The sequence below is a fragment of the Henckelia pumila genome, chromosome 2 (genome assembly GCF_033568475.1).
Source record: "Henckelia pumila isolate YLH828 chromosome 2, ASM3356847v2, whole genome shotgun sequence".
In the NCBI taxonomy this organism is placed as follows: domain Eukaryota; kingdom Viridiplantae; phylum Streptophyta; class Magnoliopsida; order Lamiales; family Gesneriaceae; genus Henckelia; species Henckelia pumila.
In genome coordinates, this window is record NC_133121.1 from 163659991 (window position 1) to 163686668 (window position 26678).

General features: G+C 36.2%; 1 protein-coding gene across 1 annotated transcript; it reads left to right on the forward strand.

The window, feature by feature from the left end:
- Positions 1 to 8439: 8439 nt before the first annotated feature.
- Positions 8440 to 11116, forward strand: LOC140878837 (uncharacterized). Its single transcript, XM_073282466.1, has 8 exons — positions 8440 to 8447; positions 8681 to 8780; positions 8917 to 8970; positions 9132 to 9274; positions 9483 to 9687; positions 10138 to 10235; positions 10484 to 10751; positions 11000 to 11116. The coding sequence occupies exons 3-8, from the start codon at positions 8926 to 8928 to the stop codon at positions 11114 to 11116; spliced, it is 876 nt and encodes a 291-aa protein (XP_073138567.1). The 5' UTR covers positions 8440 to 8447; positions 8681 to 8780; positions 8917 to 8925.
- Positions 11117 to 26678: the final 15562 nt, after the last annotated feature.

A 26678-nucleotide genomic window follows, 5' to 3' on the forward strand; every position in this document is an offset into this window, starting at 1 on the left:
ATGTGTAAAATATATGAAATTCCATAATCCATCCGGTACTTCGAATGTAATTGGATCTAATTGCTTCAACTTATTGGCACAATGAACAGCAGGTTGTCAGAAATAGTATAATCCGTGAGTTCAAATTTCACGTCCACGTCGAAGATACGAGAATCACAAATATTATATAAATTTTTTTTAAAATTTATTATTATTAAAATTCGAAGATGATTATAAGGTTTTAAATTTTTAAATTTAAATAGTCGGGATGAGTAGAGATGTCAATTTGGGTTAGACCCGTCAGGTTGATCCGTACCGCCATATAAAAAAGGTGGATTGGATTTAATGCGCATTCAGCTATAGAATGCTGACCCAAATGAATCTGCTCAAGTTCTTGAAAGCACACGAGTCTGAGCTTAAAGGTATTATGGGTCGACCCGTGAAACAACTCGGAGCCGTGAGTGATATTGTTTTCGGGGTTACCGACCAAACCAAAGTGATCGACGCTATTAAGTGCATGAATATGGCATCACTTAATGTTGTGCCCATCATTGAAGCTACGATGGATATCGAGGAGGATCGTAGCCAGCTTATTAATGTAAGCCATCTACAATTTGACAACTGATCATTTCTTTTTTTTTCCTATATTTACAGTGCCTAATTTTGACTTGCTCTGTTTGGCTCTATTTCAGGGGAAAGATAGGAAACTTGTGGGAACATTCTCATCAACTGATCTCCGAGTATGCCCATTATCGCAGCTGGAATCCTGCCTGCATTTGAACATAATCGACTTCATCGAGAAACTGTCGGAGACTCCACTGCACAGTTTTAAACCTTGTGGTCTGGGCAAATTATTATTATTATTATTATTTGCCAGAAAGATAGGCTTCTGATGTGTAATTCTGGTCGATGAAAGATAGGTAAAGCAGTGTTAATCTGTTAATAACACTGCATAGGCCTATCTCTTTAGAACAACTTTGACTCGGGTCTTTTTCCACGATAGTGTTGTTAATGGCTCTGATTTTCAATATACGGTGGAATAGTAAAGGTTTTTAGTTCTTACGTCTATTAGTTGTTTGTGATTGCTATATATAAAACAAAACAATCCTAACCAATGATCTGAAGAGGAGACTGACTACCACTCCGATTATTTCTATTTCATCAGGTACTGGAGGTTTTACCGTTTATTGCGATGCTTCTAACTGAGGCTTGGAATGTGTTCTTATGCAGCATAAGCATGTGATAGCGTATGCATCGAGGCAGCTGAAGCCGCACGAGACTCGTTATCCGGTTCATGATCTTGAACTCGCTGCGATCGTCTTTGGTCTGAAGATCTAGCGTCAATATAATTATGGTGAGTCTTTTGAGATCTTTTCTGACCATAAAAGCCTTAAGTTTTTGTTTTCACAAGCAGAGAAGAATATGAGACAGAGAAGATGGTTAGATCTATTGAAGGATTTCAATTGTGAAATCAAGTATTACCCGAGAAAGTCGAATGCAGTTGCAAATGTCTTGAGCCGAAAGCTTTGTTCTTTGTCTCTTTCTACTATCGATGTTTCTCAGTTGATCGATGATTGTTGCACTTTTGGTTGAGAGTTTGAAACAGATAGGAGTACTATCAGAGTGTTTGCTATTCAAGCCGATCCGGAGTTATTTATTTTGATCAAAGAAGCACAGAAGTCTGATCCGAGCACTCAGATTTCTGTAGAGAAAGTCAGATCTGGGCATCAGTCTGAATTCCAGGTTAGAGATGACGTTTTGTTTGTGAATAACCGTATTGTTTTGCCTGATATTTCGGAGTTGAGATAGCGTATTCTCCGAGAGGCTCATTGCAGTCGGTTCAGTATTCATCCTGGAGGCCGTAAGATGTATAACGATCTAAAGAATCAGTTTTGGTGGAAGAGAATGAAGAACGATGTTGCGAGGTTTGTATCTCGATGTTTGAACTATCAGCAAGTGAAAGCAGAAAGGAAGCGACCGGGTGGTCTGTTGCACAGTCTATCTGTTCCTGAATGGAAATGAGATCACATTTTAATGGATTTCATCACGAAGTACCGCGATCTGTTCGAGGATGCGATGCTATTTGGGTAGTGATCGACAGATTGACGATGTCTGCTTTCTTTATTCCGTACAGGATGACGTATCGTCACGATCAGATGACTGAGTTATATTTTAGAAATGTTGTGACATTGCATGGTGTGCCGAAGTCGATCGTTTCAGACCGAGATCCTAGATTCACTTCTCACTTTTGGCACAGTCTTCAAGAGGTACTTGGTACTCGATTGCATTTGAGTACAGCTTATCATCCTCAGACCGACGGACAGTCAGAGCGGACTATCCAGACGTTAGAGGATATGCTTCGAGCAGTAATGCTAGACTTTGGCACTAGTTGGCAGGATTCTTTGCCTCTTGTCGTGTTTTCTTATAACAATAGTTACCAAACGAGTATCGTTATGGCGCCTTTTGAGGCTTTTTACGTAAGAAGTGCCGATCTCCTTTGTTTTGGGAAGATGAGTCCGAGTCACTTGATTTGGGACCGGATATGCTTAGAGATATGGCAGAGCAAGTGAAGATCATTCAGTTGAGAATAAAGTCAGCTCAGGATAGATAGACAAAGTATGCGAATATCAGACGCAGACCTCTGAGTTTCGATCAGGGAGACCGAGTATTCTTGAAGATTTCTCCTTTCAGAGGCACTGTTAGATTTGGAAAGAGAAGGAAGTTATCTCCGAGATTCATCAGACCGTATGAGATTCTCGAGAATTTAGGCGATCTTGCCTACAGACTTGCACTTCCTCCGTATTTATCTGGTATTCACGACGTTTTTCACGTCTCTATGTTGCGGAATACCATCCAGATCCTTCTCATATTCTTCAGCCTGACAAAGCCGAGTTAGATGAGACTCTGAGCTACTTTGAGCGACCGATTCAGATCCTTGATCGAAAAGAGAAGCAACTCAAAACCAAGTCGATTCTTTGGTGAAAGTTCAGTGGAGCCGTCACGGAGTCGAGGAAGAAACTTGGGAGACAATCTAACATGATACAACGTTTTCCTGAGTTATTCGGATGACGTGAGTTCTTCTTACTGTCTTTTGTTCTTTATTTTATCTTATGTGATTGATTCTTATTGATTTCGAGGACGAAATATTTTCTTAAAGGTAGAGAATTGTAACGCCCCAAATTTATCTTAATTGACTTTATTTCATAAAATCGGAGATTACAGAGTTCAAGAGCCGACTTGATTTTGATCAGAGTCTATTTTGCAATTTTTGGATTTTTCAGGGACTAAAACGCAAATATGGAGTTTATATATTATCTACCACTTGATTGACTTGGAATTAGTCTCCCTTCATCCCTTCCAACGTGCTCTCCACCATTGTTGCGCCCCAAACCATTCTCCAAGCTTTGTGATTTCAGTTTCCAGTCGATCCGTCCGTTAGAATTTATTTCTGAAGGCAGATTAGCGATCACAGCAGCGAGAGCTCCATTATATAGTAATTTATTTTTCGATCAGTTAGAATTCTATTTTCGGATGTTGTTAGAATCGATTGAGTTTCGGTTATGTTGTTCTTGAACGAGTTCTTATCGTTTATTCTCAGTCGGTTTTGAAATAGAGCGTCGTTCGGAATTGTTATGATTTTTGGAAGAATTTTCAAAAAAGTGGATTTTGAGATGTGTTGGTTTTGAGTTGTTAATGTTTTTTTAGCATTGATTTGAGTTGTTTGCAATGTTGTACTGCTGTCTGTGTTTTCGGTTTGATCAGTTATAACCGTTATGCCGCCGGTTTGAGTTTTGGGATTTTGAACCGTTTTTGAGTTGTAGAACTTTTGCATTGGGTTTGTTCGTCGTTGTTGATCATCTTTTGCATCCGTACAGATTCGTTTGAAGTTTTTCGAGCCCAGAGTTAGCAGCAATCGATCGTCGAAGAGTTGGACGAAGAGCGGTAAAGAGTTTACCTTGAGCCTTGTTGTTTTAGGTTGTATAGATTTTGATATAACCTCTTTTGTGGCGTATCCAGAGTTGGAGCTATTTTGCATCGAAAGTTACAAGCAGTCATCATTTAGCAGGATATCACGCTCAAGACAGTTGGTTCTTGAGTTTTCCCTTAAATCACATACTTGCATCAATACTTGTTCTAGAATGTGGGACTTGTATTTTGTTGTTTGAGCTTTTATTATATGGTTTAAATACGTTATGTTTTCTTATGCATTCATCTTGAGCCAAACCCTTGATTTCAGCGGGCAGAACGACCCTTTTTGTTTAGACGTTTTGGGGGCTATACTGCGAGTGACCTGGGTTGTAGAAGTTCACCTTGTGTCAGCATACTCCTTATAGTCGCACCAAAGTCTAGGAGATTGGGATACGTGGCACCACCTCGATTGGAAGAGGTGGTGAGTCGTTACGTGATCTCAATCTCGGGATTCCAAAAGCATAGCGGCAACCTCTTGTTTATCGAAATTGATATCCCGATTTAAAAGACATGCATATCATTCTTCTTGACTTGATTATGTTGTCTTGAAAGCATGTGGTTGATATATTACTTGTATTGCTTGTTATGTTGCTTTTACTGATAATATCATTCTCATCGGAGTTATCCGGCTGTTGCTTTGTTTTGTATGTGTACTTGACAACAGGTGGGGCAGGATCGAGTCAGCAAAGACCTGGTTAGCATCAAGAGTGAGAGATAGAAGTGGGACTCGGTTTAAAAGTCGAATCAGCATGTCAATCTAGTTTATGTTGGAACATGTTTAGAACTCGAACTTCTTATTATCTGTTGTATCGTTTATGTGAGTATTGAGGTTTGTATGGTATTGTTGCATGTATTTTATACTCCTTGCGATGTATTGTATGAATTTTGGAGTTGATTTGGTATGCTTAACTTCTGGAGATTCTTGTTCAGAGCTGACCGCTCGATCGGTAAAGTTTAACCGATCGACGAGTGAGCTGCAGCCCATTCTCTATTTTTGCAAAAAGATTGCCCTCTCGATCGGTTGAACTTTACTGATCGATCGGTGATGGATTTTATCTCGGGCAGAAAGTGTTGGATTTCTTGCTCGCTTGATCAGTTGAGTTCTACCGATCGAGCGAGGCCCTGTTTATTTAAAAAATAAAAAATAATTTTTTTTTTGCTTTAGTCTTGGATCTTGTATGCTTAATTATTGTTTATATCCGAGATTAGATGTTTAGAACCGAGGTCTCACATCTAATTAGGAGTTGGTTCATGATTTGTTAAGTTAGTTAGCAGTTGTTAGCTGCTTAATCGGGTATTAAGTCTTGACAGATCTCGAGAACAAAGATAGAAAGATTTAACGGAAAGAGAGTATCACATCCTCTGGGAAATTCGAGAGCATCTCTATTGAATCAAGCTTGAAGTTTCTTCTCTAAAGCTCGGACGCCGAAGATCACTCGATTCCAGTTTTCATTGGAGAAGTGTTTTCCTTGATCTGTTCTTTGTCAATATTGTTTTAGTGCTCGTGTGAGGGTTGTAACGATTCAAACTCTTCGTTTATAGTGAATTCATATGGGATTTATATCAGATCCTTGGATGTAGGATTGATATCAATCCGAACCAAGTAATTGTCTTGTTTTTGCGTTTTGTTCTGCTCATCTATTACTTTCAGTTTATTTGTTTGTTTGTTTCTGTGATTAGTGGGTGGTTCTTGTCTGGAAGTTTAAATCTTGAGTTTAGAATCACAACAGTTTCGATGGTGGACAAGATTATATATTGTGACACTTAGGTTCAAATATCTCCTAACCTAAAGCCGAAATTATAAATCCGGTCCTATTACCATCTCATATTAATTTCACTATTTGAAACCTTTTTTTTTTTACACTCAGATTCGAATCTCTTCGGTCCCAATATCTTATATATCTTTTATAAGTTTGATTCTTAAGTGAAATCATAAATCCATTCCTATTACAATCTCATATTAATTTTTTTATTTGAGACGCCAGAAAATTATATCAAGACAAGAATTTCATTGAGTCCACATTGTATTTATTTTATATATAAATAAATTATATAAATCATTTGTAAAGATTGAGAAATCATTCATTCTAGCGAATCGACTATTATATAATTTTGTTTTATATATGTGGCAACGATATAGATTGTATCCTTTTAATGTGCATAAAAATATTTTAGATTCTCAATAATTAATAATAAATGTGAACAAAAAGCCCCACACATCCACCATACACTTGTCAAAAATATCTAAAACATCTGTGTAAAAAAAAATCCAAAAACACCATATTCTTTTGGTGTTTTCACATTTGTCTCGCAAAGTTCTCGTACATCTATAAATAGGATTCTTTATGTAAAGAAAATACACCAAGAGAAGAAACAAATACAACAATATATATATATATATATATATATATATATATATATTACACACACAAATATATCATGCCAAAGAAATCGTTACTCTGAAACATAATGGGTCGAAAAATCGATATGAAGAAGATACATAACGTGACAAAATGTCAAGTAACGTTCTCGAAACGTCGGAGCAGCCTCATAAAAAAAGCTAACGAGATCGCAGTATGCTGCGACGTGGACATCGCGTTTGTTGCATTTTCTCCCTCGGGCCGCATTAGCAAGTTTTGCAGCCAAAAGAGGTTGCACTTTTTATATTTAATAAAATGACTGCAGATCTATGCAAGAAATCAATCAACTAATAATACATACACTAATATCAAGATCTTTCAAAATCTCTCACAGGATTGAAGATGTTCTTCGTCGCTATATCGATCTACCAACAGAAAGGAGATTGACGTATTAATATTTCGATCACTTTATAAAATTTATCCAAGAGTTTCTATCAGTTTCGTCGTAATACTGAATGTTACATTTTGTTTTTGCATATGATGATTATCTGATCCTTACTTATTGTGATGGGGTTGGTAAGTTTAGGCACGTAACTTATGTTCAGGTATATGTTTTCATCATTTTTTATTTTTATTTTTATTTTTTATTTTTATTTTTATTTTTATTTTTATTTTTGTTTTTGTTTTTGTTTTTGTTTTTGCACTCTGCATTTATATTCAATGATATTTGATGAAATAAACTTACTTTTTATTTACATTGCATGAAGAAAAAATTAGAGAAATTGCGTCAACTGGACCATATTAAGGGCGATGCCAGCAAGTTACAGTATCTGGAAAAGCAGTAAAGCATCTCTCTCTTCTTTATGTTTGTGCAAGTGTGGATCAAATCATTTTTAGTACATGTTCTCAACTTTCATTTAATGTAAAGGTATTTTTTTTTAAAAAAATATAGAATTCAATCTAAAATATGCAAAGAAATCAACAAAGTTTTTGGAATTTTTATACCATCCAGTTTTTTTTTTGTTTTCTACATATACTGGTGGGTGCGAATTCAAAGATAAGATTCAGTGTTCTTGCATCATCCCGTATTAGCTTCAAATTTTATAACAGTTTGAGTTTAAAAAAAATAACTATTATCATTAATTTTCAGTTCATCATCACATCAATATTCATCGTCTCATCCCACAAACTAAAAATTATATATAATCTATTTATCGTGATCCTTTCATCATATCCATGCCTCCACATTTACATTTTACATCATATGAAGAAAAATGTTTGTCTCAATCAATCAAATATCAATTTTCAGATTTCACAATATATACGTGTTTATGATTTTAATAAATGCGCAACATCCGTTTGGAGTTTGTTATGGACGAATAGATATTGTTCTTTAATGTCGTTTTATGAATTTAATAGACAGTCTGTACGAAGTGATTGTAATTTTATGGCAAAACAACAAACCATAGATTCGGATATCTCAAAATATCGTCTTTTTTAAAATGTTATCCGGTATAATTAAATTTGTTAATGTTTCTATTTTTTAACCCAACTTTTTACAATAATTTTCTATTGTTATTGTTTTATACGATGAAAATAGTTAATTTAATTTCAAAAATTGTCATGTTTTGGATTTTCATTCTCTAAATGCGCAATCGTTTTATTTAATTTGCCTTTTCTTTCAGTCATATTTTGTCGGATTGTTGATATAACGTCAAACATGTCAACAACGTTCAATTTTTGGTACCATATCTGCTTTTCGACAAAATATGACTAAAAAACCAAACTCGCATAACTAATTGGATCAAACCTCGGAATTGACCAACTTGCAACAAAACTAGTTCCCCCAACTTTTTATATGTTATTATAATTCGAGAACCATATCTAACCACATAAAATTTTTCCATGCATCTCAAATTCGACCGCGACATTTGGCACACATCAGAATTGAGGTACGCGATCTAATCCAATCTTTTTAAAATTTTTCTTACGTGTTATATATCTAAATTTTTTTTATTAAAATAAATTCTCGATTTTAATTTTTCTAAAATTAATGTAATATCGTTGATCCTCACAGAATCTTGAACTACAAATTACTAAGAGTGGACTAGAGTTGCAGATTTTGGAAGCTGATCTTCGGTAAATTAAAGTTCTTTCCTAATATATATATATATATATATATATATTAAGTAAAGCTTTAATTTTCATAAGAATTTAATTATATCAATACTAAAATTTAGTTAATTAATTTTAAGGGACAATTAATATCATTTGACGAAAAACATATATATGCACAAATGAAAAGATCAAAATTTTGTTACATTATTTATTTATTATTGCGACTAATTCATTAATTATCTGCACGCATGAAGGGATTATGAATTGGGTTCAGAACAGGAGCCATCTTTGCATCAATTATGCTGGTCTGAGAGAAACCTTACTCGATCCTTAGAAAGAGTTACAGCTTGGAAAGTAAGTCCACAAATATTTTATTAATCCAGAATCAATTTTTTCTTAATTAAAATGGAATTAATTCATTGATTGCTTAAAAAATTTCATATGTACATGTTTAATAACTAATATTAATCCTAGCTACTTTGTTGTTTAGAATTCATTAATGTCTTGTAATGGATCTACATCTTACAGTCAACCCACTATTCAGGTGAGATTAAGATATACATGCATCACAATTACTTTTATTTTGATCACATGAATATATCTATATATATTAATATTTTAAAAAAATTAACTTTATCAAAATTTTAAAATTAAATTATTGTTTCTATATTTGTTCTGATTAGTGTGATTAAATTAATTAAATAGATGGAACAACAGGAGCTACGGAGCCAATTCGGAGTCCCATTTTCGTATAATTTCAATGAAAATGAATTGGTTTCAACCCAAGAAAACCCTAATCCCACCGGACAGATTCTGATGCATCTTGATCCTTGGATAAGTCCATTTAGGTAAATATAATTAATTTCGATCTCTTCCTTATAAATTCTCACTTTCACAAGAAGATTATATATATTTGAAATTTTTTATATATGAAAATAAAACGTTACACTGTATATTGTATTGATTAATTTGTTAATTTCTCATGACCTATCAGTAGTAATATATATATATATATTTCTTTATCTAAATTTGAAGTGGTAAATTAATTTCCCACAGTGCAAGAGTACGGGAGAGCATATTCAAGCTGGACCTATTGCATGATCAAGTACCAAACCCCACACCAAATCATATGATCAATGTTGATCAGCAAAATAATATTGTATCGACGCTTCCAATCCATGATTCTCTGTCTGTCTTTGAATCCCATTCTGGGATTTTTTCCAACGCTCCATTAATCCCATCACCCGGGATTCCACATCAGGTATTTTACATAGCAAAAAGATTATCCGATCCTTCTGAAATACATTTACAAACTTTATTTTGGTTAATTTATTGAAATAGCTGCAGTAAAAAAAGATGAAAAAATTGCAAATTTAGTCCTGTGTGTTTGTTACTTTGCAATTTTGGTCCTCTATGTTTTCACATTTCAGTTTTAGTCCTGCATGTTCTGATTTTTTGCAATTTCGGTTTTTTTATTTGAAAATTCTTACGTGGTACTGTACACGTCAGCTCCACATCAGCACTGAATTGGTGCAACGTCAGTGCCACATCGGAAAAAGGACTAAAATTGCCAAAAAAAAATAAAGATAGCGGACTAAAACTGAAATCTAAAAATATAAAGGACTAAAATCACAAAGTAACAAACATACAGGACCAAAAAAGCAATTTTCCTAAAAAAATATTGAATGAACCTTAATCATGTTGCATGCAGCAACCAGTTGTGATGGATCAAGCGCTGCTCAACTTTCCTAATCAAATGTATAATGCTAACTCAGATGCATTGGCCTACACTCAGCAACCAGCTCCAAGGTACGTAAATTTTTATTAAAAATTATTTGGGATGTAATTCCCTTCTTCAGATCAAGAAAATTTCATATTTTCAAAACACATGATCATGGGGATTGCATAAAAAAATTATTTTGATAAACAAATATCCTCCTAGAGTAAAAAATATAACATCAGATTTATGTCTCAAAACACATATTCTGATTTTTTTCCCAAATGAAATAATTATTTTTTAATTTTTCAACTTGAATTAAATTTTTTTTTCTCAATAGATTTATGTCTAGCACCACGGTGCCCAACGGTAACATTGAGGAAACCCCACAAATTATATGCCATGGAATTGATCAAAATGACTTGCCATATGAAAATCTCAAGTGGAGTGAATTGGCCAACATGCAAGGAGAAGATTACACAATCCATTTGGCGAATAACAATCTTAGCGTGATTGGTGGCGATGCGAACTACTCCAAAAACTGTGTTGGCGTCCACAAAGACACTGATCAATCCGTAGAACCATTTAAAGACGTTCATCCAAATGAGGTAAAACAATGCTAGCTGATAATCTGATGATCCTTTACAAATCGGCATAGTGTACGTTCAGTTTTATTTCGTCGCATTGGGTGGCTCTGAAAATTAATAGCAAAACCATAAAGTGAATTGTGAAGTCGACACAAGATCAAAATAATTGTGAAGTTTTTAGATCATGAAGTGCTTAATTGTGAATATATTAATTTGCATGTGTAATATTTTTCATTGCAATATTCTTCCTCTACGTGTCATACTTATAGGATAATTTCGTGGAGAGTTTGTTGGGGATGTCGAAAAACTTGACGAGTGGACAATGGGAGTGGGAGGACTTCCTTCTGGATGACAACATTAACATGGGAGATTTTACTAAGTTATAGCATGTCACAATTGATCAGATATGATCATTCTTGCTTCTTCTAGTTTGATAAACTACAACAAATTTTAAGTACTGATATTTAGTTACATTTTATACAGTTACATTAAATGATCATAGTCGTTGAGAATATTGCTACATACCTTTTATTTTATCTATAAACTCACATTTATAGAAGACCTTTTATGATGTATGCATGTTGAGTATTTACATATTGTCTTTTATTTTGTCATTTTTAATGCTGCCTAGTTCTCATGATAGTCATAAACGACACGTGCGGCGTATTATGGGCGCTAGCTTGATGTTCACGCGAACATCAAGGCTGGTGCCGAGATTTTTTTTTGAAAAAAATATATTTTTTTATATGTTTGTGTCGACATCTTGTGAAATATATATATATATTATTATTATGGGCGCCACATTTTTCATTTTTTTAAATTTTAAAACCACCAACTCCTCACCTTACACTACCGCCATCACCTTCATTACCCCACCATGCACCACTGCCACTACCGCCTTGTGGCGTAAAACCTCAAAGCCACTTCCAACCATCACCTCCATCATCGCGACCAACCATCGCCGCTATCCCCGCTACCGTTCATCACCCACCACGCGAAAAGATTTACAACGCTTCCCATTGTCCTCCATGTCCGACACACCACCACTCATCGGAGACCCTTTGACCAAGGCACAGGCGGTGGCAGAAGACAACGATGAGATTAGATCTGGCATGGAACGGCGTTGTCGACAGTGAATGCTTGCAGATATGGGTGACGGAGAGGAGAGCGGAGGCGGAGAGAATATTCTTTTCTGAATTGTAGACTGTGAGAGCGAGATGAGTGTGAGGTGGTCGGAGTGTGTGGTTGGGCAATTGGGGTGGCTGGCGATGGCCATAGAAACTGTGGGATGGGGCGGTTGAGCGTGGGTTAGCCGATGACAGTATTGATAGTGTCTACAACATGGGTTGGAAGGTGATGGGATGGTGTCATGTGAAGGCAAGGGGTAGAAAATATTGAGTGGATTTTTAATTTTTTTAAAAGACTAGCATCCAAATCCACGTTGTGTATGTGATATAATATACAAATCTTATATATTTATTTAATTTTAAATAATTGATTTAAAAAAACAAAAATAGTGGAAGAAGATGATGGAAGATGAAGATAGTGTGGTTGAATCGTTTGATTTGAAAAAAATTCAAAAATAGTGAGAGATGAAGATAGTGGGGTTGAATCGTTTTTTGTTCATTTTACCCAACAATAATGAAAAGACAAAGTGTTAGAACCTAATGGGGGGATTTAGGTTCTATTGGCAACTTTAGCAATTTAAAGCGGTTATGCAAATACGCAAGCGGAAGACTTAAAGCAATCAAAATAAATGCGGTAAATAAAGCAGTAAAAGGGATAAGAGATGTTTATGGAAATTCAACGATAAATCGTCTACGTCTTCCCTTCTTGGTTAAGGTCGATTAACCAAGGATCCACTAGCATTTCAACTCTTGGCATTGATGGCTCCAAGGATAGCCGTACAAAAAAAACACGCTCACCGCGCCGATACAACTCGATAAACTTGGCCTTAAGGGCTCCAAGGATAGCCTCAACAATAGCACAACACACTCGGCTTCACACTCGAGTGAATACAACAATTTTCAAGCACTTGTTACAACTCGATATCAATATATATTGTGGGACTCGAAATAGGCTTGAATGCTTGAAGAATTGCTATGAATATTGCTTAGAGAGTATGAGAGACTCAAATGGAATGGAATGCTCCAAATGGCCTCGGAATGCCTCTATTTATAGTTGCAATTTGGTTGCGATCGGAGCTTCTAGTATGCTATCGGAGCTTCCTTTATTCAGCAAATTCAAATTCAAAAAATCTTGGCGCCAGGTGCGATCGGAACTTCCGGTAGTGCATCGGAGCTTCTGTTCGGCTGCTTCATTAAACTTTTCAGCCAACAGATCTTGAACACATGATCCCTTAATTTTTGGAGGCCATCGGAACTTTCGTTACCGCATCGTAGCTTCCGTTCTGCGTGCTTCCGTTGTGCTTACGTTCTGTAGTACAGCGGAGCTTCCGTTTCCACAACGGAGCTTCTGTTATGCTGCAGAAAGCCAACTTCCGTTTCTTCATTTATCTTGAAAATAAAAATCCAATGACTTGCATAATATATCTTCAAATTAATTTTAATTCCTGCAAGTTTCTCACTTGAAATCGTTAGAAATATTTAACCTAGTTTTTTAATCAACAAAACAAAAATGAATGGTACATGTTAATGCATTAAAAACATTAATCTCAAAACACGAGATTTATATGTGTTTAAGGCGTAACATTCTCCCCATTTTGATGATCACTAAACTTGGTTAAATGAGATAAATAAATATGCATTAAAAAATAAAAATGGGATAAAAATAAACTCCGGCCCCCTTAATTAATCAATTAAGAGTTTTTAATGTATTTATCCAATTTTTATTATTTAACCAATACCCCCTTTTTGTGATAATAAAAAAGACAATTAAATAAAGAGAGAACACAAGACAATAATGATTTCATTAAATAATTGAAAATTATATTACAAATAAAATAAAAACTACAATTTAAATGCAAAGATATAAAAATCTAAGAGTCGGCATTCGGCGGGGGCGGAGGATAATGAGACATGAAATAGTCAAAACGAGTCTCCAAAGACCCAACGCGAGAAGTCAAGGCATCTATAGATGAGGTGTTTGCAGCAATGTTGCCCTCGATGCGATGCAGAACCTCGAAGAGACGATCGGTTGGAAATTGGTTTTGAGGTGTTTGCAGAACCTCAGGAGCAATGAAAGGTATATCTGACATGTCAAATGTAGAAGAGGAAGGAATATCTTGATGAGAAGAGGAAGGAACGTCCTGATGAGGAGGTCCATTAGGAAATCCTCGACTGGACATCAACATGAAGGTCATCAAAACGAAGAGAGGGCTCACGGACAGGTGTTGCAGTGATCCGCACCGTGATCACCTACTAATCAAAAGCTAAAGAATGCATTTAACTTAATCAAATAAATCATCAGAAATAACAGCGAAAATCTTAAACAACAATTAAGATATTGTTTACAACCATATCGAATAAACCAGTGTATTAACCCAAATACATCAGAAACAAAAGCCTAGACAATAACCCTGTTGGTACTCCATCGCCTAAGCTCTCCTGGAACCACCCGCCTCATCCAGGAGCAGACCTGCCCCATGGAATAGAGTGTCCAGATACAACAAAGTACGGGACGTGAGCATGAAAAGCTCAGTACGAGAGTACGAGTATACGATGTTATGTGTGCATGTATGCAAATGAACTCGGTACCAAGACTCTCAGGTCAAGAAACAAGCTCAAGGACCGGGCCCAGGGTATATAGCACGTTGCGCTGTCGCCTCAGGAGGTGGCTCATATACCCAGTGGATAATGGTGACCTGATACTAGTACATGTGTCAAACCATAAAGGTGACCTGACACAAGACTTAAGTATCCAACCATCCACAACTTGTAGGGTGAGCGCCCTACTACAGGATATCTCTAAGGTAAAAGCTCAATATACTCATGTATGCAACATACAGTCGTGACATGTTGTATATATAAAGGCATATAAAACATGAAATCACATAATCCATGCAAAACACATAATACATGCATACTCATCTGGATATCTCGAATAAATACTTTCGTACCTTATACACTAGGCAAGCTAGACCAGCACTATGTCCAAGCCTATAATCCGCACTACAATGCAAAGTACTTATGCATTATAATCTTATTCTAAAAGCCTTAACTATGCTATAACATACTCCCTATTTACTATAAGGAGTCAAAGCTATACCTGCATCTGCCGTCAGCCCGCTGATGACGACTGCCCCAAAATTTGGGCACCTCTTCGCAGCAACCCCGGAGTGCCTTGAAAACCTCCGGACCAAGCCTAGAAAGGTTGGAATCACCCATATACCCCTAAAACCAAGCTGGAACCGAGAGAGAAAGAGTGAAAGGTGTGAAGATATGAGGCCCTCGGATGGCCTATTTATAGAGCACAATCGGAAGCTCCAATTCATCCATCGGAAGCTCCTATTTGTGCATGGAATCCACGTTGCAACTGGTTGAGATCGGAAGCTCCGATGCACCAACGGAAGCTCCGATCTCTTGCATGCAGCTACGTGTACAATTCTCATCGCCGCGTCTTCAGACAGCACATCGGAATCTCCGTTCTTGCATTGGAACTTCCGTTTGTACCGGCAACTCCGATCTGCACAGCGGTGACTCCGAAGTGAACACTCTTTTCTTTACTATTTTTGGACTCTCGGGACCTATCCTACCATTTTCGAACGTTTCGAATCTGATTTTCTACTTATTTTTAGCAAATAAGGACTCCTTGATCATGTTCTGACACTTTTAAAATTACATGTCATTTTCTAACATGTTTAAATCACTTAATCTTGTAAAATGAAACCGGGCTACTACATTCTCCCCCTACATAAGATATTTCGTCCTCGAAACAAATCTTAAGTACTGAATGCAGTAAAAATACTGAATAAAAATCTTTTATTCAAACTTTAACATTTTACAAGATACGACTGAAAATACAACATTCTCAAAACAACTCTGGATAATCCGTACGCATATGACTCTCAAGTTCCCAAGTGGCCTCCTCAGTGCCTCAGCGCTGCCACTGAACTAAAACAAGAGGAACGGTTTTATTGCGTAACACCTTATCCTTATGACCTATGACACGCAAAGGTCTCTCTACATATGTAAAATCCGTATCTAACTGTACATCAGACGGCTGTAAAATATGAGAATCATCTGCCACATATCGTCGTAACAGTGAAACATGAAACACGTCATGGATACTTGACAAATACGGAGGTAATGCCAACCTGTAAGCCAGATCTCCAACACTTTCCAGTATTTCAAATGGAGCAATGAACTTAGGAGATAGCTTACCTTTGAGACCGAATCTCAAAATCCTGCAAAATGGTGAGACTTTCAGTAATACTTTCCCACCCACCTCAAACTGCAAGGGTCTGCGCTTGACATTCGCATAGCTAGCCTGTCAATCTTGCGCAATCTTAATTCTCTTCTTGATCTGTCCAAAAATATCAACAGCCTGCTGGACTAACTCTGGTCCCTCAACCTGTCGCTCCCCCACTTTCTCTCAGAACAGTGGAGTACGACATCGTTGCCAGTACAACGCCTCAAACGGAGCCATCCCAATACTGCGATGGTAACTGTTGTTGTACGCAAACTCAATCAATGGCAACTGATCTTGCCAAGCTGGACCAAAATCCATAGAGCATGCTCGCAACATGTCTTCAAGAGTACGAATAGTGCGCTCTGACTGTTCGCCAGTCTCCGGGTGATAAGATGTACTCAAACTGAGAGTAGTACCAATAGCGCGCTGAAGACTTCCCCAAAACCTGAAAGTAAACCTGGGGTCTCGATCACTGACAATGCTCACAGGCACTCCGTGCAATCGAACAATCTCCTGGATGTAAAAACGTGCCATCCTGTCAAAACTGTAGTCCGGGTTATAAGGAATGAAATGCGCTGACTTGGTGAGTCGGTCCACCACAACCCAGATAGTATCACAATTCCTCGAGCTCACCGATAAATGGGTCACGAAGTCCATCACGATCAATTTCCATTTCCACTCACGAATAGGTAAACTGTAAAGCAACCCTCCAAGTCGTTGGTATTCTGCCTTGACCTGCTGACACACCAAACATCTTGAAACATATTGATACACACTCCTCTTCATTCCTTTCCACCAGAACCTACTACGCAAATCCTTGTACATCTTGTTACTTCCTGGATGAATACTCAACTTAGAACGATGAGTCTGGGATAAAATTTCCTCCCTCAGAGTATCATCCTCTGGAATAACAATACGGCCTGATAAACAAAGAAAACCATCTGACTGATAATGAAATCCAGACGAACTATCATCCTTGGCTAAACGAGCCAAACACTGGGTCTTCGGATCAGCCATCTGAGCATCTCTAATCTGAGAATACAAAGCTGGCTCAGATAAGATTGCAAACATCTGGATACTCTGCATACCTTTCTTATGCTTGAAGGTATACCCTGAAGAACAACAATCTTCAATTGCACTTGCCACAGAACAAGTCTGTAGTGCAGATACTCGCACCTTGCGACTTAAAGCATCAGTAGTGAGATTAGCATATCCTGGGTGGTACTTAATTTCACAGTCATAATCCTTAAGCAAATCCATCCTACGTCTCTGTATCATGTTCAACTCTACCTGAGTGAGCAAATATTTGAGACTCTTATGGTCAGTGAATATCTCAAATCTCTCACCATAGAGATAATGACGCCAAATCTTCAACGCAAAAACAATAGCTGCTAACTCAAGATCATGCACTGGGTAGTTATTCTCGTGAACTTTCAACTGTTTAGAGGCGTATGCAATCACATGCCCATTTTGAGTCAAGACACAACCCAATCCTTGAAGAAAAGCATCAGTGTATACTACATACCCTCCAGATCCAGACGGTAATGAAACAACCATACTTCTACTTTAAATTAAACTAAATAAAATACGGATTTTCAAAAATAGTCAAAATATTAAAAAAAAATTATAAATTTTTTTTTTTGGCATGACCTCCCTGCTTATAATACAACCAACATGTCTCAGACAGTAACCAAAATAAAATAAAATAAATAGACGACTGACGACACAAGTAACTAGACCGAGACAAGAACGAGACCCAAGAAAGAGGTTCGACATATCAAATATCCACAAGATTAGAAATCTAATGTTTACATGCCCAAAAACAATTCTATCAACACATTACATATGCATTTGTTAAATAAGCAAAATAAATGCTTCTTAACATAAAAATTCGAGTAACTATGCGAAAGACGAGCATAGGTCGGAGGGATGTGCCCTGCTTGCATCCTTGTCCACTCGATAGTCATGCCCCTCGATCTCAATGAAATACACCTCATCTGAAAACAATATGTATAGTGAGTCTAAAAGACTCAGCAAGAATATGGGGGGATAACGAGTACTAAATATACATGCACACACAAGTTTAAAAATAGCTTGAAGTAAAAATAATTTTGTGCCCTTAACTTAAATGAATGATTTCTAAATGAAAGGAGTGAACATGAATGAAACATATGCATGGCTAAGTCGAATATAATCAACATAAATGACTAAATGTACTGAAACATAAACATATAAGTTTCTGGTGAACTTAGATCCTTGAAGTGTGACTCTGTGATTTCGATCATGATCATGGCTGCAGTGCACTATGCCGCAAGGAAGTCAGGATATCTCCTAACCCGTCTTGCCTTATGGGTGATAAGGGAAGCCAAGATTTCTCTCAGCCCCACACATTACACATGAATAGTTGGTAAGGGAAGTTAAACGTCTCCAGCCCCACACATTACACATGAATATTTGGTAAGGAAAGCTAAACGTCTCCAGCCCCACACATTACACATGAATAAATATAGTCACAATCATCTCACTTCGTTCAAAATATTTTCTTTTCTTCTTGAATATGGGACATAGCATGCATATGTAAATATGACGTACATATAAATGTTAATCAATAATCATGCATATGACTCACACATGGATGATCGGATGGTGATTTAGGAGACAAACCAAAATGTGGGAAACTAAACCATAATTTAGCGCTTAAAACAAATTGGAGCGGTTTACCCGAAAAATTTGTAACTTGCTTGATTCTTAATCAAAAGGGATTCCGCTTGAAACCACGACTCCATAACACTTAGAATTAAGTAGAGAAATCATTCTCGGGATTTATTTCCTAAGCGATCATTTTTCAAAAAAACGAATTCTGGGCAGCAGCCCTTTAGCTTAAAAATTAATTCTGCACCTTATAAATTAAAAATCTAAAACTCGACCCAAACTTAACCGAATTGCTTCCCGCTTGAACCGACATAATCCTAACATCTTAGACTAATTTCAGACTCGAGCCCTTAACCAAAACCCGAGTTTAACCCCTGTTTTAAAACTAGTTTCCGTACAGCAAGCACGTCATTTCTAAAATTCTGCACATGTCTTAGTTCTATATTCAATCAAAACTTTAGCTATTTGACTCCCTTCTTCCAAACCAAAAAGCAGGGACCATGACCAAATGCTTAGACTCACTCCCACCCCTAGACCGGCCCCTTCTCATGCCTTAAACAGCTCAACAACAGCCCCCAATCAATCATCAAAACCGAGCCCATTTCCTTTCCAATTAGAACGTCCCTCAAACCCAACCTTCACGCCAACTTCAAGCAATACTAACCCTACCATGTGAACTACATATCACCCATGGTAGGTCCATAATTCACCATCCAAATCAACACAATGAAACAACAAGTTTTCGAACCAATTTATGCATAAAATCTGAAAATTTGAACACACGAGCCAAGGTAATAAATTCTGGAAATTTCGAACCAAATGCTATAACCAAAATTCTGAAAAATTAGAACACCACAAGGCACACAAAAATCTGAAATTTTCGGATATATAAATGGCATCATTGAACAGACTAATGCCATGTAAATTTCTGAAGTGATTTTGAAGAACACAAAGAACACCATAATCTCGAACCAAATGTTAGGAACACCAAAACTGAAATTTTCGAATTCTCATCAGACCTATCATGACAACATCTTATAAATGCAAAACATCATTCATTCCTCACAATCAAAGACTAAAATCTCGAAACCACAAGCATGAATGCACCAAAAATTCTGCACAAAAATTTTGAACAAAACAGGGCACATTTATGTATATACATTTTCGAAATTTCAAGAAATGCAAAGACAAGATGTTCTAATCTACATGGTGAAAAGAAAAGAAGGGATCATATCCTTGCCTAAGCTACAACAAAGAAATCAAAGGGAACAAGGCTTAGTGAGCTGCGGCCGAAGTGAGCTGGAATGGGGCTGCACGAGCTGGAGTGGCTGAAACCAAGCTCAAGGAAGAGGAAATCTCGATCAGCTCGCTGTGGTGTAGCTTTGCCGGAGAAGAGAGGTGGCTGGCGGCGTGAGCTATAGAAGAAAAAGATGGAATCCGATGGGTGGTGTATTGGAGAGAAATGGAAAATCGTGTAGTTGTGTGTGTGGTAGGCGTGAGTGTTTAGTGTGTGGTGTGATTTTTTTTTTGGCTAAAATTAAATCTTGAGTCCAAGTGCTAGATTAGATAACCCTAGAAAAAGAATGTAAATGTTGGAAATTTCATGAAAAAGTGATACACACCTTCAAAAAGTGCTAAATCAAAACTAGCAATTAGGACTACAATTTAATCGCACTCAATAAAAGTACAAGCTTGAAAATCCAGGAATTAAACACTTTAAATATTCTGATGTCATGACAACAAGTAAAATATTTAAATACCGAACAGAGAGATTTAAAATAATTTAAACAAACTAGACAAACGTTTAAAAACAAATTAAATAAATACCCAAGCGGAAATAAAAACCTTTAAAATTATTTGGACAAATGAAAAGGATTTAAATAAATAAGCTAGACATTTAAAATAATTTAAAATAATTAATCGCTAAACTTAAGTTATTTAAAAATACACAAGTTGGACACTCAAAATAGTTAAACAATTAAAATCATTTAAATATGAAGGCTTAAACTTTTAAAATATTAAATCAATTAAGTTGCACAATAAAAATCATTTTGACAAATACACTTAAATAATTAAAACATTAATTAAATAGTTAGTACAATAAAAATTATTTGCATAAATAATAAAAATATTTTATTAACACGTAATTCACATAAAGAATTTAAATTAATTAAACCTAAAAATAATAATCCTAATATTTATTTAATTTAATGCATACGATTTAGTAGATTGAATTTTTAGGCGTCAAAATTCCTTCCCCCCCCCTCCCTCTTAAATGGAATTTCGTGCACGAAATTAAAACTTACTAACTAGGCCCAGATACATCAGATCAGATCGGCACTAACTACTCTCACCTAGTACCTCCACGAGTCGACGCTAATAAGCTTTCGCTGCGCACTCTGATGCTTACCAACACCTACAAAGCAAGGAGCTAACTAACTCCCACTGCAAAATAAATTTGCAAATTTCTATTTATCCCCAAATAATTGTAGCCTAAGAGAAATTTTTAATCACTGTTCCCATGTGACTTTAAGAGTTTTAATTCGTCACTTAAACTCTTATAATATCAGATTCTTTTTTTTTTTTTAGTTTAATAACCTTAAATCCTAAATCGCAATTTCAAGCAATAAATATCCGTTAATCCAAATAAATAATTTATGTCGACCTTACTCATAACTTAAAAGCTTTCTAACAACGAAACTACGCTTAATGTCTAATCACCAGCTAAACTTAACTCATATAATATACAACTCGAGCTCTAAAGAAATTTACAAGTTCACAAAATACCTAGCAACTAAACACTAAACTTTTCTAAGTAGGATAACTAAGGAAACTATACAATTCTATCTCGTTAGGCCTCAAGATACAAGATGGATCTGACCCATACTTCTACAACCAAACTCCGTGGCATACCTAAACGATAAAAACAATTTACCAATCTCCTCAACAAATCGCACAAGGATCGACAAAACGAGTCAATTTCCTTATATTCCCAAATCGATAATATTACGGAACAATGATACCCTTGAGAACAACTTAATATCCATTTTGAAATTGTAAAGGTCCATGCCACGTATTAGTAGTGCTATGCATAATGATCCTGGACTATGCCCAATCCCAGACGCAACGACTAAGAAATCCATAGTTACACTTCAAGTCAAAATATACTACGAGCTATTATCCTCTTATTGGATTAGACGGTCTCTAAGTACCAAACAATTCCTACATTTTGCCTGAAAACATAACTCAAATCCCTAGTTCAACTTGACAGCAAGTCTGAAAATCCAAAAATTCCCAAATTATTATATGTACAACCTGAATTCATATTTCAAGAACTTAGTATACATTTGGACACCTCGAAGAGTTTGTAACCCGATCGTATATGCTTCCTCATTGTTCCTCAAGTACCTTAGCATTTCACTGGTAAATAAATCTACAGCTTATCCGAAAAATCTTCATAATTATCTATTCATCATTCTATGCCCATAGTTGGTGTAGCAGTCTTACCAGTCGACAATCACAAAATCTTGGAATGAAAATGTAAAGTATCCAAAAGTTTTTAGGGACAACTCCATTTTCTTATCTCGTGACTAATCACTCATTCAGCTAATCAAAGTCGTCTGTTTACTCTTAACGATCCTATTTAAAATAGGACAACCCATTCAGCTAATTCAATGACTAGCAATCTTCTCGCTAGAACTAGTTATAACCAGTAGTCGCCACTCCTCGGAGCACAACAATAACTTAGGATTTTATCTAGCACTAATACTAAATTCCAACATTCTAAACACTTACTATGCGGTTACGAGCAAATTATTTACACAAGAAGTCAAAATGACAATTGAAACCATAATCCAACCAAATCCTCATCATGATGGATCATGAAAGGAAACAAACATACAATTAATGCTTGCTTAATATGAAATGAAATAACGCAAGCATTACAAACAAACAAGCTGGGAATAAAAATCTAGATTAGTGAAAGTAACTCACGCATAATTAAATTCTAGAGGTGAGCGAATATTAATGGAAGCTCCAAGAACATTGAGTATGAGCCAACAAAATAACAACTTTGGTGATCACTCATCCAAAGGTAATGACATCATGCTTAAATAATCAAGCACAATTAAAACAATCGGTGTGACTTCAGTCAAGAGAAGTCCACACTAGTCAATAATCAGGGAAAATAACGGTCCTAAGACATTTTCAGATGTCAACCATAACATAAGTAGATCACAAAAGAAAATCGAGGTAAATCTTACTCACATCAACATGTGGCTCTCGAACCGAAGAAAAATTTCAAGAAGTATAAATCATGAACAAGATTTTATTAAGAAGTTCGACTAATGCCAAAGTAGCTGAATACAACATTGACTGGTGTCATATGAATTCATAAATGAACAAAGGATGTGCAAAGAATTTTCGGATACTCAAAAGTATACGTTGCAATGGATTTGAGCACAAAAGGAAAAGGAAATAACGATCGGAATAATAGTTCACAAAATTGAAAGGCTCACAGTAACCGACTCACAAATTCCAAAATCATATTGCCCAAATAACAAAAGAAAACTCTAACTATCCATAATAATATAAAACCAAGTTCTTATCTCAAGTCTTCACACGAGTTCGATTCATAAACTTAACTGACTAAACACACGCCTAGAAATTTCTAAGCAACCTATACACTTAGTTTTATCCGACTAAATTCCATCCATAAGAGAATAAATTACCACAAGGACACAACGACTAATACCTCCTAATTCACAAGTTTAATATTTTCCATCAAGATCCTACAATCTCATAAAATTATTAACACTACCTAATAACTCAAACAACAACCACATACTATCCAAAACTGGAAGGAATATTTTTATACCAACTCCGATTAACATGGAACCGCATGCTACAAAAATAAACAGTCGAATAATACACTTTAAATTATAAAAGAAGTTTTAAACAAAATAAACACTAAACTACACACTTAATTAAATTAAACATCTAGTTTTGAAAATATTTTAAAATGAAGGTGACATCAAAACATTTAAAGTAATAAATCAATTACGACTATCATATATAAATTCATTAAAACTTACAAACTTTGAGGCGAAACTTCTCGAGTTTCTTGCAATCGGCAGTAGGCACAACCCAAACCAGAATCATGCTCTGATACCAACTGAAACGACCATACTTCTACTTTAAATTAAACTAAATAAAATACGGATTTTCAAAAATAGTCAAAATATTAAAAAAAATTATATATATAAAAAAATTTTGGCATGACCTCTCTGCTTATAATACAACCAACCTGTCTCAGACAACAACCAAAATAAAATAAAAGAAATAGACGACTGAAGACACAAGTAACTAGACCGAGACAAGAACGAGACCCAAGAAAGAGGTTCTACATATCAAATATCCACAAGATTAGAAATCTAATGTTTACATGCCCAAAAACAATTCTATCAACACATTACATATGCATTTTTCAAATAAGCAAAATAAATGCTTCTTAACATAAAAATTCGAGTAATTATGCGGAAGACGAGCATAGGTCGGAGGGATGTGCCGTGCTTGCATCGCTGTCCACTCGATAGTCATGTCCCTCGATCTCAATGAAATACACCTCACCTGAAAACAATAAGTGTAGTGAGTCTAAAAGACTCAGCAAGAATATGGGGGGATAACGAGTACTAAATATACATGCACACACAAGTTTAAAAATATCTTGTAGTGAAAATACTTTTGTGTCCTTAACTTAAATGAATGATTTCTAAATGAAAGGAGTGAACATGAATGGAACATATGCATGGCTAAGTCAAATATAATCAACATAAATGAATAAATGTACTAAAACATAAACAAATATGTTTTTGGTGAACTTAGATCCTTGAATTGTGACTCTCTGATTTCGATCATGATCATAGCTGCAGTGCACTATGCCGCAAGGAAGTCAGGATATCTCCCAACCCGTCTTGCCCTATGAGTGGTAAGGGAAGCCAAAATTTCTCCCAGCCCCACACATTACACATGAATAGTTGGTAAGCGAAGCTAAACGTCTCCAGCCCCACACATTACACATGAATAGTTGGTAATGGAAGCTAAACGTCTCCAGCCCCACACATTACACATGAATAAATGTAGTCACACTCATCTCACTTCGTTCAAAATATTTTCTTTCCTTCTTGAATATGGGACTTAGCATGCATATGTAAATATGACGTACATGTAAATGTTAATCAATAATCATGCATATGACTCACACATGGATGATTGGATGGTGATTTAGGAGACAAACCAAAATATGGGAAACTAAACCATAATTTAGCGCTTAAGACAAATTGGAGCGGTTTACTCGAAAAATTTGTAACTTGCTCGATTCTTAATCAAAAGGGATTCCGCTTGAAACCACGACTCCATGACACTTAGAACTAAGTAGAGAAATCATCCTCGGGATTTATTTCCTAAGCGATCATTTTACAAAAAAAATGAATTCCGGGCAGCATCCCTTTAGCTTAAAAATTAATTCTGCGCCTTATAAATTAAAAATCTAAAACTCAACCCAAACTTAACCGAATTGCTTTCCGCTTGAACCGACATAATCCTAACATCTTAGACTAATTCCAGACCGAGCCCTTAACCAAAACCAGAGTTTAACCCATGTTTTAAAACTAGTTTCCGGACAGCAAGCACGTCATTGCTAAAATTCTGCACATGTCTTAGTTCTATATTCAATCAAATATTTAGCTATTTGAGTCCCTTCTTCCAAACCAAAAGCTAGGACCATGACCAAATGCTTAGACTCACTCCCACCCCTAGGCCGGGCCCTTCTCATGCCTTCAACAGCTCAACAACAGCCCCCAATTAATCATCAAAATCGAGCCCATTTCCTTTCCAATTCGAACGTCCCTCAAACCCAACCTTCACGCCAAATTCAAGCAATCCTAACCCTACCATGTGAACTACATATCACCCATGGTAGGTCCCTAATTCACCAGCCAAATCAACACAATGAAACACCAAGTTTTCGAACCAATTTATGCATAAAATCTAAAAATTTAAACACACGAGCCAAGGTAACAAATTCTGGAAATTTCGAACCAAATGCTATAATCAAACTTCTGAAAAATTCGAACACCACAAGGCACACAAAAATCTAAAATTTTTGGATATATAAATGGCATCATTGAACAGACCAATGCCATGTAAATTTCTGAAGTGATTTTGAAGAACACGAAGAACACCATAATCTTGAACCAAATGTTAGGAACACCAAAACTGAAATTTCCGAATTCTCATCGGACCTATCATGACAACATCTTATAAATGCAAAACATCATTCATTCCTCACAATCAAAGACTAAAATCTCGAAACCACAAGCATGAATGCACCAAAAATTCTGCACAGAAATTTTGAACAAAATAGGGCACATTTGTGTATATACATTTTCAAAATTTCAAGAAATGCAAGCACAAGATGTTATAATCTACATAGTGAAAAGAAAAGAAGGGATCATATCCTTGCCTAAGCTACAACAAAGAAATCGAAGGGAACAAGGCTTAGTGAGCTGCGGTCGAAGTGAGCTTGAATGGGGCTGCACGAGCTGGAGTTGCTGAAACCAAGCTCAAGGAAGAGGAAATCTCGATCAGCTCGCTGTGGTGTAGCTTTGCTGGAGAATAGAGGTGGCTGGCGGCGTGAGCTATGGAGAAGAAGGAAAAGATGGAAGCCGACGGGTGGTGTATTGGAAAGAAATGGAAAATTGTGTAGTTGTGTGTGAGACCCCGTTTCTAATCATCTAAACTCGTTTAATTAAACACAAACGAACACGAGGAGCCGCGAAAAAGAAATCAATTTTTTTTTTTAAAAAAAAATCGAACTACAGGCGCGGGCTCGCCGGAATTTCGCACAATGCAAAATTCCAAGCCCCG